The 13,821-nt window shown below is 41.0% G+C and overlaps 1 protein-coding gene across 1 annotated transcript in view; it reads right to left on the bottom strand.

Annotated features, from left to right (window-relative positions):
* The window catches only part of LOC127658178 (transmembrane protein 65-like), a 48,974-nt gene extending 40,405 nt beyond the window's left edge, over positions 1–8,569 (bottom strand). The window contains exons 1-2 of the mRNA XM_052147324.1: positions 8,176–8,569; positions 7,753–8,038 (exon numbers count right to left, since the gene is read on the bottom strand). Coding sequence (XP_052003284.1) covers positions 7,753–8,005 — 253 coding nt within the window. The 5' untranslated portion in view covers positions 8,006–8,038; positions 8,176–8,569. The remainder of the gene's footprint in view (positions 1–7,752; positions 8,039–8,175) is intronic.
* Between the last annotated feature and the right edge of the window lie 5,252 nt (positions 8,570–13,821).

A 13,821-nucleotide genomic window follows, 5' to 3' on the forward strand; every position in this document is an offset into this window, starting at 1 on the left:
AGAAACTCAAACACCAACTAACACATGGGTGAAAAGAACACTAACACTGGAACAAATAAAAGGTCCACAATGGGAAAATGAAATTAACACACAAACACGAAACATCCACGAAGGGCAAGGCTATCCTCGAACGAACAAACATGGGAACAAGAGCAGGCATAAAACATTGGAAAACATGAAACATAACATACAACGATCGACAAGGGAAAGGAAAACAAACAGGGTTTAAATACACGAGGTGATGGAACTAAACGATAAACAGGTGAAAACAATGAGTGAGTGCTGGCAGGTGGTGAGGGCAAGGAAAGATGGGAAGTGTAGTTTTCTTAGACAAGGACTGGTGAAAACATGGGCCGGACAACCAGGAAACGTGACATGGAGTGTGACGTGCTGAGTGAAACAGAAAACACGGGCGGACAACAAGGGATCGTGACATAGCCCCCCCTCAAAAGGACCGGATTCCAGACGGTCCTAACACCAATAACAACAACAGAAACAACAGAAAATGTCCAAGGAGTGAGGGGCTGGAACAGGGTAACAACAGACAGTCCAAAGGGGGGCACAAGGGGCACCGAGACAGTCCACGGGGGCACAAAGGGCAATGAGACGGTCCACGGGGGCACAAAGGGCAATGAGACGGTCCACGGGGACACAAAGGGCAAACAGGTAGAGGGAGGCCGAGGAGGCAGGCAAGCAGTCTATGGGGTGTGAGACGGGGCCAGGGTCAGGTGGCCTGGGGGGCGTCCACTGGGTAGGGACAGGTTTAGGTGGCCAGGGAGGTGGCCACAAGGCAAAGACCGGTTCAGGAGGTCTGGGAGGTGGCCACAGGACAGGGACAGGTTTAGGTAGCCTAGGAGATGGACATAGGGCAAGGGCCGGTTCAGGGGGCCTGGGAGGAGGAGTGGCCACTGGGGGAGCTGGCGGAGCCAAGGAGGACTTGAGGGGCGGAGCCCTGGGAGGCTCGAGAGACTTGAGAGGCGGAGCCCTGGAAGGCTCGGGAGGCGCTGGCTCTTGGACGTCATGGCTACTGGCACTGGCCCTTGGACGGTCATGGCTACTGGCGCTGGCTCTTGGACGGTCATGGCTACTGGCGCTGGCTCTTGTACTGTCATGGCTACTGGCGCTGGCTCTTGGACGGTCGAGGCTACTGGCGCTGGTTCTTGGACGGTCGAGGCTACTGGCGCTGGTTCTTGGATGGCTGAGGCTACTGGCGCTGGCTCGGGGACGGTCGAAGCTACAGGCGCTGGCTCAGGGACGGTCGAGGCTACAGGCGCTGGCTCAGGGACGGTCGAGGCTACAGGCGCTGGCTCAGGGATGGTCGAGGCTACAGGCGCTGGGTCGCTCACCGTGGCTGACGTGGGCGCGGGCTCGCTCACAGTGACAGGCGTGGTGAAAACACGGGCCGGACAACAAGGGATCGTGACAACATTACATTGTGCATGACACAAGCAATTTTGTCAACAATTGTTTACAGAGAGATTGTTTCACATTTAATTGACTATATCACAATTCCAGTGGGTCAAAAGTTTACATACACTAAGGTGAAATACACTTGGAAAATACCAGAAAATAAAGTCAAGCCTTTAGGCAATTAGCTTCTGATTGGAGGTGTACTGAATTGGTGGTGTACCTGTGGATGTATTTTATGGTCTACCTTCAAACTCAGTGCCTCTTTGCTTGAAAATGAGTGTTATTAAATCGAATGAAGATCATATCGAATCGTGAACCTCATTTCGTATATCGAACCGAATCATAAGATAACCACATCATTTGCAATCTGTTTATTTGAGCAGCCCGACTGGGTTGAACAAAACTACATTGGCTCAACCAATGGCGTGAGTGTGGGATGGGACTATCTGTATTTTTTTTACCAATGGCAGATGGGGGAGTGCCATATTTTGCAATTCTATTTGATGCTGTTTGGGACAGAAATGACACTTCACCTCTATCATTTAAAATGTAAGATATATCCATAAGTAAACTAAACATATCAACCAATGGTAATAAATATTTCACAGCTAATCAAAAATCTCTCAGGATTGTAATAACTTTTTAATTAATCTGCTTTATTATCTGATTAATTAAATATTGTAATTTTATCTCATCATTTCTTCCATTAAAAACGTTGCAGTTTAATAAATGAGCAGCATATATAACAAGGCTCACAGCCTGGCCTGAACCCTGCAGCGGAGACTTATTTCATTTAAGTGTTATCATGATTTCTGCCTTCCCACATCCACTACTCTTTCCCACTTGGAAAAAAGGAACACATATGTGAGAATGCTGTTTGTAGACTACAGCTCAGCATTCAACACCAGAGTGCCCTCCAAGCTTGATTTGAAACTCTGGGCTCTTGGCTTAAACAGCTCGCTGTGCAGTTGGATCCTGGACTTCCTGTCAGGCAGACGCCAGGTGGTTAGAATGGGCAGCAACATCTCATCACTGACCCTCAACGCTGGAGCCCCGCAGGGCTGTGTTCTCAGCCCACTCCTGTATTCCCTGTACACACATGACTGTGTGGCAACACAGCTTCTTCCCCCAAGCAATCAGACTTTTGAACTCTTGATCTCTCACAATCAATATACATCAGCACTACACTTTATTAATCTCACACTGGACTGTCATAAATTATATTTCTCTGAACAACACACTGGCAACTTACTATCAACCGACAGCCTGAATGTCAATACAACCATACTGCACATATATATAGCATGGTATGACAATTATGATGATGTCTTGTTTCTGAAACTAAAGCAATCCATTGCTGGCCTAAGAAATACACTAAGTTATTAAAATATGAAATAACTGGCAATATAATAAAAATAGGCTTGTTAATATCTACAGAAAATGACTTGATGGAAAATAAATGGCATATTATTGTACTCCATCATATGTGATGTGAATTAAATGTGAATGCCACTTTATTATAATGAAGTGTAATCCACTAAGACTGATTTCAGCTTAATGATTCCCTAAAGTCTTTTCATGACTGGCTGTGTGATAATTGACATTACCAGTGCTACAGCATTTACACATTTCCTGGCACTGAAAAACTTCATTTAACAACACAATAGGGTTGCAGCGGTATACCGGTTTCACGGTATACCACGGTTTGAAAACTGCCGGTAATCATACCATGTACATTTGCTTATCTACGGTATTGAGAAAAAAAATGCAACCGGACGGAGATTCTCACACGTGCGTGCGCATCACCTTTCCTTCTCGACTGTCTGTTAGACTCGCCAACTTGCGCCACACACACACATGCAGCAGATGTCAGAGAGAAGTGAGGCAAGGGGGTCTGACATGAGTGTGTGAGTGTGTTTCTCAACTGGTCTATTCGGACTGGGTCGCTCGCGGACAGCAGGGAAATAACAATGCCATGGTAACTTCTCCCATTGAAGATATTTCGGCAGCTGCCCTAGTGATCGACTATTTAGGACTGCCGAGGCAGATTTAATGATAATCTCGCAAACAGCTAAAGACTTTTGCGAGTGTAACGCTCGCGCTAATGATCTGCTCTTCTCTCTGGCGCGCGTGTTCAACAACTGGGCATCCCTCGATATTACGGAGCCCAGACATCAAAACTGTGACCAATTTCAATTCTAGCGAGACTTTTCTAGTTTAAAGTGTTACAGAGATTGTCAATTCAAACCTCTCAAACAGTAGCAGCCCTGACATGCCAAACAGCACTGAGGAGGAAAAGCGCAACACTGTGCTATGCGCCAAAAAAAAATATATATTACACACCATCACTTTTAAAAATTTGTTTCAGGATTTTACATGAGTAAAAGTAACTGTTATATTTTGACAAAATGTTTCAGTTTCATATGAAATAATCTAAAAGTAGAATCTATTAGACCTCATTTTATATTAACAGAGGCAGCTGTAGTTAAAGTTTCAAGATGTGTTTCAGCTAGTATTTATTTTTCATAAATACATTAATTTATTATTATTATTACTATTATTTAAGACTGGCTCACTGACCTAACCATGGTAATGAGGAGCCTTTCCTTCTGTGTAATATGTGTACAAATATTTAATATTAGGTAACAAACGGGATAATGGACTCATATAAGTAAATATTCTCTACAATTTTTAAAAGGGGGCGAGATAACTTCCTGTAGATTTTGTTGTTGACAACAAAAACGTTGACACTTGATGCATGTCCTTGTACTGGAAAACCATGAACAAAAATAAGCAACATAAAATGAAATGCAACCCAGGATACATTAAATACAGGTTATGTTTAATCTATGGCAGAACGACAAAATTTCCTTTGTGGGTGAACTATTCCTTTAGCAATGTCATGTACAATCCACAGCGCCAACTAATGCATTGAATTGTAACGCAAGGTTTAGGTGAGTAAAGCAGTTTCATTGTAGCCCACGGCAGGCCAAGGCACAAAAGAAAATGTAATTGAAATATTCAAGTAGTGTTTTAACTAGTCAAATATTTAAAGATGAACAAGTCCTCAATTAATGGATTACTTGTGCACATCCCTACTAATTTCTACGCCACACCAATAGGTGGACAATATGTTGCTGAATAAAAATATGATTATTGTTACACAAAGATTGTTGTGATTATTAGAGCTGTCATTTCATTTTTCCAATTTGTCATTTTAGGGTTAGGGTTATGTTTGGGTATGTCCTATTAGCCAAAATGTGCAGATACATTTTATCACAATTACATTAGCCAAACACATTCCCTTTAATAACAGTCCTCAAAACAATAATATCAGGGATTTTAATAATATCAATAATATAATATCATACTATCAATATTGAACAAACCATTTGTGCTACAAGTCCAGCTGTTTGATGAGGAGCGATGTGCTATTACTTTTTTAAGAGATCAGACCTACATTTGTCCCCTGGAGGATGATAAAACGGATAAAAAATATGCATATACTTCAATTACAGGAGAGAACCGAGCCATAGCACCAGAGACCAGAATTTCATAGACACTTAAGGGGTGAGCTGTTTTGAATTAGGCCAGTGAAAAACCACCTAGCAACAAAAGTCCCTTTCAAGACAAGTCAGTCCACTTGGCGGCCATCTTTAGAATGCCCTCGGGCAGGCTGAGCAGCTATTTTCTATGTAAGTAAGCAGCATAAAAATACAGCTCCTACCTACTTGAATAGGGAAAGAGTGAAATTTCCAAAACGGTTGGTCAAGATTACGCTCAAAGAACATCAGTAAAATCTGACAACAATTGATTGAAATTTTTCAGGTTGGTTCACCTAATGTGCATGGTCGTTTTCGAGTTGACTGAACAAGTGATGTCTCTATTTAAAAGGTGATTGGCTATTTTACCTGTAAGGCGGAACTTCCTTTTCTATATCCGTTGGGTGTTCCAATTTCTTCCATTCATTTTAATACCAGCGGTCCATCTTGAGCTAAATGGTCTCTGACTGCAACCACCCAGAACACCCTAGCAACCTCCTAGAAGTCTAATTATTCACAACATGGCAGAGGCGAGTTTTGCATGGGCAACGTCTCGAGTTTTACAGTGAACGTAAAAATCTAGTAATTGTTATTCAATTAGCAGATACTTCCATATCCCAAGTAACTTTCCTTTAGGGAGAGCCCCCAAAAGCATCTTGGGTTTGATCAAATGTCTTGATCAGGGGCACAATGCAAGTAACACATTGGCCACACCTTCTGAGGTCTGATCACATAACATTTGGGATACTAGCCCAGATCGTTAAGCCACACCATCTCAAGAGGGAGTCATTTGTACTTTCAGTTGGATTACCACACACTGCTAATACTACTACTAATTCTCGTTCTTCAAGAATTTAATGAAAATTCAAATACCAAACAACAGGAGAAAATAAATGGGGCCTTTTTTATATTCCTACAGTACAGATGTTCAATGGTTATACTTAAAAACACAACATTTAAGCAATTTGAAATACATTTCAAAACCTAAAATTAAATCAAAAAGAGAATTTAGAGTATAAACAATTTAAAGCGAGCCATTTTTTTTTTTTACTGGCTCTTCACATAATGCACTTCAAACATTGATCCAGATTTTAGATCCATAGATCTACAACTACCTGCTTTTTCATATGTAAAATTCATCACTCCATATTATGTGTCATTTCTCTAAAAAAGAGCACTCATGCATTATTTTATAATAATTAAAATGAATATACAAATGTAAGCATCATTGTATCCTGTTACCCTTAAAGGAAAAGTTACCCAAAAATTAAAATTCTGTCACTATTTACTTTTGTAATACGGTAAAGAGCAGTTTTGGACATTCTGCTAAACATCTCCTTACGTATTTCACAGAAGATAGAAATTCCTTCGAGTTTGGAAGAACATGAGGATGAGCAAATTATTAAATTTTTATTTTTGGGTGAACTATCCTTTTAAAACCACACATTACTGTCCATGCCTTCTCTTAAAGACACCTGAAGTGGCAGTCAGCAAACATCAGCCACGCAGACCTTCAACTGTCCATGAGCTCTGCGGAGAGGATGTTCGGACTGAGAAGAGGAAATAGCTTTAGAATAGGCATGCTACGGGAACACTCATTCTTATAGCCCCAAAAAACTGTGGGCTCATAGGAATGACATGTTCATATTGATGGTTAATTTCACAGTGTGTAGTGCATGAGAAAGGTTTGGTGTATTAGTAAACAACTGCTTGTGTCATCAAATTCTTTCACAAAAATAATTAAAATCACAACACCATTCTCAAGGGGTCAACCTCCGTTAAATGTTCAATAGTAATTATTATTACCATGTTACTACATTTTAAGTACCACTAAATAGAGTCAGAGCAGATGCAATTGTATTCTATTCCTCTGTATTAATTCCATAATATTGTATTTCACCCTATTCTACTTTTCTATTTCTCTTCATTCTATTATCTCTCTATTTGTATTTACTTTATTCTATTCTACTCCTCTTTATTCTTATTTACTTTATTCTATTCTACTGTATTATAATCTACTGTATCCCATTCAACCCTATTGCATTCTATTCTATTTCACTTTAATTTGACTGAACCCCTTTATTCTATTCCACCTTTTTCTATTTTATTCTAATTCACTTTTGTCTATTCCATATTTTTCCATTCCACTTTATTTGACAATATTTTACTTCATTCTATTATGTGCCACCTTTTTCTATTCCATTCTATTTTATTATATTCCACCTTATTCTATACTATTCCATTTTGTTCAATTTCATTCCTCTTTATTCAGTTTCTCATTGCTGCATTCCATTCCACTGTATTCTGTTCTGTTTGACCTTATTCTAATTCACTTCAGTCTATTCCATTTTTTCCCATTTCATTCTATTTTATTCTGTTCCAACTTATTATATTTGATTGCATTCCACTTTATTTATTCTATGCCACTTTAACCTATACTATTACATTTTATCCAGTTGTATTCCTCTTCATTCTATTTCTCATTATTCGGTTGCATTCCACTTAATATGTTCAACCTTTTCTATTCTTTTCTATTTGACTGTATTCCACTGTAATATATTCCTCCTTTTCTAATATTCTATCCCACTTTATTCTATTTCATCTTATTCTATTCCAGTTTAATTAATTGTATTATACTTTATTCTCCTCCACTTGACTGTAATCCACTTTGTTCTATTCTATTCTATTCTATTCTATTCTATTCTATTCAATGTGATTGCTATAGCTTTTTCAGCCTGAAAGTATGTCCTTCATGCATTAACTATAAATGGTTATTATGAGGTATCATGTGTCTGTTTACCTTGAGCTATGGCCATAGACTCAAATTTGTGCAGTTCTCGCAGCAGGCATGTGCGTTCAGTGGGATGTAGGCCGTAGATGAAGTCTCTCGCACCCTGCGGCGAGTTCAAGGGCTCCATGGGCTCCTTGTGTGTGTGCGTCCCCAAACCACATGCGTGCACCCGCGTCAGCAGCAGCGCAGCACACGGACTCTTTCCGCGGACGCGCCCCAGCAGCGCGCTCGACCTCAGGATACTACGCAAACACGGCAGCATTTGTGCGAAGGAGGGTGAGAGATGTCGGGCAACCTTGAAGGAAAAGTTAAGGCTGTCAGTGCACGGTTGTAATGTAAATAGTGCACAACAGCTGTGTAGTTTACATAAAACATGACTGTGAATACAGTAGACAGTTGTATATTTTATTTTAACAGTCAAAGATCGCTTACCTCGACGAGATCTCTAGTGTGTCCCGTCAAAACAAATTATAATGGATAATTCTTCTGCATTTAATTAAAACCGAAAGCACAGTTGGGTTGACGTAGTGCACGGTTTCATACGTCCATTATTTATATATATCTCCACCCGGGTCAACTGAAACAAACTGTCACATTTCTCATTTCATGTCCATAGGGTGTAAACTGACTCCTGCCTGCTCGTGCTGCCGCGTGATGTCTGTCCTGTCCTCCCTTCAATCGCCAGCTTTTATTTACCGCTGGAATAAAAGCCAAAGCCTGTGCGTAGTGATGACGACATTTGTCTGACGCTCCAGTTCTTCTCTCTTTTTTACAGTAGAGTGCGATCGTCATTCATGTATTGTCTCTTAGCAAACTCAGCGCTCCCTTTACTGGACTGTTTTTATTATTATAGAACATGCAGGCTACGCCCCCTGTGAAGAGATGTTGCCCTGGGATGTGTAGTTCTTTTGGCAGTTCTGTGGATCCGTGGCCTAAATCATACTAAGGATACGGAACTACATTTCCCAATAATCATTGTTTTAGTATTGTGAGCGAATGATGTCTTTATGGTATCGTAAGGTTATTTCAGTAGAGCTGATGAGCAAGTGATTTTAATGCTTTAATACGATTTTAATTTAATTTACTTCTTATAATATTTTAAATGACATTTGCAAGTGGAATGAAATGCCAAGGCCTCTCAAAATAAAAATAAAAAAAGAAAAGGGTGAAAAATTGTGCTACCTTGTGTTCATCTTGTCCATTGTTACTGTGGGATTTTAATGATTTCAACTTGTGGTTGACTTATTGAGTGACATAATATTTTTTTTTTTTTAGATCTACCAGGATACCATAACATATATTAACATTACAGCTATTTTATAGGGTTATGTGGAGGAAAACATAAAAAGGGAAATAAATGGATAATATGCTGGAACAATAATGAAATGAAAAGATCAGCACCAAACAAAGATGCAACCTCTTAATCCACCAGCATGTTGCTTCCTCCCTTCTTCCAAATAAATGTCACATTGGCTCTGATGTGTTCCCACTTTGATGAAAGTTAACTGGCAGCACTAATTATCTTGGATCTGCAGAGCAACTGCAGAGTGACAGAGAAATTGAGTGATAGATATTCAACATCGATCCCTGAAGGGAAATGCATTGAAGAGAAGCTACACTATATAGTATATACAATATACATTTTGACATACATCAAACCATACAATAGATGATGTGGACAAATATCTGCAGGGAAAACAGGAGATAATATACTGTACATTTTCCTGTAAAGATAAGCATGTGATGTACATAGAATACTCATGCAGATGACAGAACTTGAAATATGTTATTGTGTTATGAGCAGGATAATTTCCTGCATTGCTAATTCTGCACACAAGATGTTTTCTCCAGCAAAAAAAGTAAAAATCAGCCAAGTTAAATAATTCACTTTGGGCCAAAAAATTAAATGTAGCACTTGGGCTGGAATTGGAAAATGCATTCTTAAAGGAATAGTTCACCCAAAAAGGAAAATTCTCCTCATCATTTACTCACCCTCATGCCATCCTTTCTTCTGAAGAACACAAATAAAGGTTTCAGAAGAACATTTCAGCTCTGTCCTCACAGTGCAAGTGAATGGTAACCAAAACTTTGAAGCTCTAAAAGCACATAAATGCAGCATAAACGTAACCCATAAAACTCTAGTGGTTAAATCCATGTCTTCTGATGCTACATTATAGGTGTGGGTGAGAAACACGCCAATAACTCCTTTTTTACTCTCAATTCTTCTCCCTGACCAGTAGGTGGTGATATGCTCAAAGAACGGGAATCATCAAAAACAAAAGAAGAATATGAACATTTTGATGAGGCTGATCTTAAAAAAGGACTTAAAAATTGACCTGTTTCCCATCCACACCTATTTTATCGCTTCTGAATACATGGATTTAACCACTGGAGGCTTATGGATGACTTTTATTCTGCCTTTATGGACTTTTTGGACCTTCTGAGTTCTGGTCACCATTCACTTAAATTGAAATGACATTCAGATCTGAGATATTCTTCTAAAAATATTTGTTTGTGTTCTACATAAGAAATTCATACACATCTGGGATGACATGAGGGTGAGATAAGATAATGATAAGATAATTTTCATCTTTAAAGTGATTGTGCAAATAAAAATACTGTTATTTTCCTGTTCTCAGTAAGAAATGCCCTAATTATTCTAGCTACAGTATAACAATTGAGATGTGGCTGCACTCTCTGTCCTGCTTCCCTAAAGCTCATACCATGTTTGACGATCTTTCACAGTAGCCCTTACTATCTTATTTGATATTTCTCTGTGTCTTTGTCTTCCTCGACCTCCTCATGCTCTTTGTTGTTCCATGTTGTTTTAATGAGCACTTGTTTGACTTTTATATATTTGAGACAATGAAGTATTCAGTTTTGGTTGATTGTGTTTGCTGCATTATCTCATTGAGTTTTGTTTGTTTGACTCCCTTGGTTTTAGATTTGGAGCAGGTGTATTACAATGACAATTGTTCTGGACTTCTGAGAGTTGTATGAAGAGTTTTGCAAATAGAATGCATGAGAACTGCAAACTGGAAGCATGAAAAAGTATTAATCGTTTTGCAGAACGGCTATATGTTTCTGATGCATTAGCAAGAGAAATTGACAAATTGGTGAATTGTTTCAGTCACAGTGTGGATCCAATAAAAAAAACTGTAATAGCAATCCTATCAAATCCAATCGACCCGTCTCCACAGACTCCTTCAGTGCAGTGTGTACACAGTCTGTCCTCTCTGGATCTCCAGTTCTGTCTGTGTCGGCCCGTCTCCACAGACTCTTTCAGTGCAGTGTGAACATAGTCTGTCCTCTCTGGATCTCCAGTTCTGTCTGTGTCGGCCCGTCTCCACAGACTCTTTCAGTGCAGTGTGAACATAGTCTGTCCTCTCCGGATCTCCAGTTCTGTCTGTGTCTACCCGTCTCCACAGACTCCTTCAGTGCAGTGTGAACACAGTCTGTCCTCTCTGGATCTCCAGTTCTGTCTGTGTCGGCCCGTCTCCACAGACTCTTTCAGTGCAGTGTGAACACAGTCTGTCCTCTCTGGATCTCCAGTTCTGTCTGTGTCGGCCCGTCTCCACAGACTCCTTCAGTGCAGTGTGAACACAGTCTGTCCTCTCTGGATCTCCAGTTCTGTCTGTGTCGACCCGTCTCCACAGACTCCTTCAGTGCAGTGTGAACACAGTCTGTCCTCTCTGGGTCTCCAGTTCTGTCTGTGTCGGCCCGTCTCCACAGACTCCTTCAGTGCAGTGTGAACACAGTCTGTCCTCTCTGGATCTCCAGTTCTGTCTGTGTCGACCCGTCTCCACAGACTCCTTCAGTGCAGTGTGAACACAGTCTGTCCTCTCTGGATCTCCAGTTCTGTCTGTGTCGGCCCGTCTCCACAGACTCCTTCAGTGCAGTGTGAACACAGTCTGTCCTCTCTGGGTCTCCAGTTCTGTCTGTGTCGGTCCATCTCTACAGACTACTTCTGTAGTGAACACAGTCTGTCAGACTACTACAGTGTGAAAACAGTCTGTCCTCTCTGGGTCTCCAGTTCTGTCTGTGTCGGTCCATCTCTACAGACTACTTCTGTAGTGAACACAGTCTGTCAGACTACTACAGCGTGGACACAGTCTGTCCTCTCTGGGTCTCCAGTTCTGTCTGTGTCGGTCCATCTCTACAGACTACTTCTGTAGTAAACACAGTCTGTCAGACTACTACAGTGTGAAAACAGTCTGTCCTCTCTGGGTCTCCAGTTCTGTCCGTATCGACCCGTCTCCACAGACTCCTTCAGTGCAGTGTGAACACAGTCTGTCCTCTCTGGGTCTCCAGTTCTGTCTGTGTCGGCCCATCTCTACAGACTACTTCTGTAGTGAACACAGTCTGTCAGACTACTACAGAGTGAACACAGTCTGTCCTCTCTGGGTCTCCAGTTCTGTCCGTGTCAGCCCGTCTCCACAGACTCCTTCAGTGCAGTGTGAACACAGTCTGTCTTCTCTGGATCTCCAGTTCTGTCTGTGTCGGCCCATCTCCACAGACTACTTCTGTAGTGAACACAGTCTGTCAGACTACTACAGAGTGAACACAGTCTGTCCTCTCTGGGTCTCCAGTTCTGTCCGTGTCAACCCGTCTCCACAGACTCCTTCAGTGCAGTGTGAACACAGTCTGTCTTCTCTGGATCTCCAGTTCTGTCTGTGTCAACCCGTCTCCACAGACTCCTTCAGTGCAGTGTGAACACAGTCTGTCCTCTCTGGGTCTCCAGTTCTGTCTGTGTCGGCCCATCTCTACAGACTACTTCTGTAGTGAACACAGTCTGTCAGACTACTACAGTGTGAACACAATCTGTCCTCTCTGGGTCTCCAGTTCTGCCGGTGTCGACCCGTCTCTACAAACAGACTGTGCTCACTCAGACGATACTTTGACAGTAGCTTTCTTTGATTATAAATTGACACCATATTTGATCCATATTTAAGACTATGGACAGTCTTGATTCTGTGGAAGTAGCTGAATTGATGTATGTAACATGATTTAGATGGAAAGGAGGAGGCTAGCACCAGCTTGGCAATATTAATTCATTTTAATTATAAACTGAAACAAAAGACACAAACACACACATGACGGACATGTCCGTAAACTATCTCTCTCTCCCGCACAATCCTCCGCAGTCGGCCTTTATCCCTCTCGGAGGCTTGATTAGCCTGATAAGGGACCGGGTGTGTAGAATCACGACCCGGCCCCGCCCTCCGCCCTGCCACAATGTACTTGTGTGACTTTGTGCTGCCAATCATGAATGTATTCTTCCTGAGTTATTCTTTCTCTCTGTTTCAGTTTTGCCAGACTGAACTGGATGGATGAATTTAGTTGATATTTTTCTACTAAATAGTGCAAAGGGTCACTCTCTGGGTGTCCTGTCCTGTGTGTAAAGGCACAGTGATGGTAGTTATCTGGAGATGTGTCTGACAAATGGAACCAGAGCTTAACTGCTCTCTTCTGGATCTCAGTGAGGAGAGGGAACCAGCCCAGTTCTGCTCTACAAGCAATTTTGTGAACTCCCAGGATGTTTTTGTAGAATTCTAGGTGGAACATTTCAACAGGGCTTGTATCCCATGATTTATAATTTAGTTTATATTTGGGCCCCCAGATTTCACAGCCATATAGAAGTATAGGTTTGATGATGCTGTCAAAGATATCAGCCACAGTTTAATGAGGGTGTTGAGTTTAAATAATGTTAACTAGTCTATAATATGTCCTACGGGCTTTTTCTGTCAGATCTTTTATTGCCAAATCAAATTATCCTGAAGCAGAGATAGTAAGACCCAAATAATTACAGTATAGTAGTTGGCATGATGAAGGATTGTTCCACCGATTGTAAAAAATATATTTATTGCTCATAATGGGATTTTTTCCTGAAAAATCACGACTTTGGATTTCTCCATGTTTATTGGTAAAGCCAAATCACTGCTATATTTTTCTAAAATGGAGAGGCTTTCATGTAGTCCCTATTCATTAGATGACAGCAGCAGGTGGTTGTCAGCATAAAGAGGCAGTTGATTTCTCAAATCAACAGTGTTGCCAGTATGATACTGTAGAAAAAACACA

This window comes from Xyrauchen texanus, chromosome 17, assembly GCF_025860055.1.
Source record: "Xyrauchen texanus isolate HMW12.3.18 chromosome 17, RBS_HiC_50CHRs, whole genome shotgun sequence".
In the NCBI taxonomy this organism is placed as follows: domain Eukaryota; kingdom Metazoa; phylum Chordata; class Actinopteri; order Cypriniformes; family Catostomidae; genus Xyrauchen; species Xyrauchen texanus.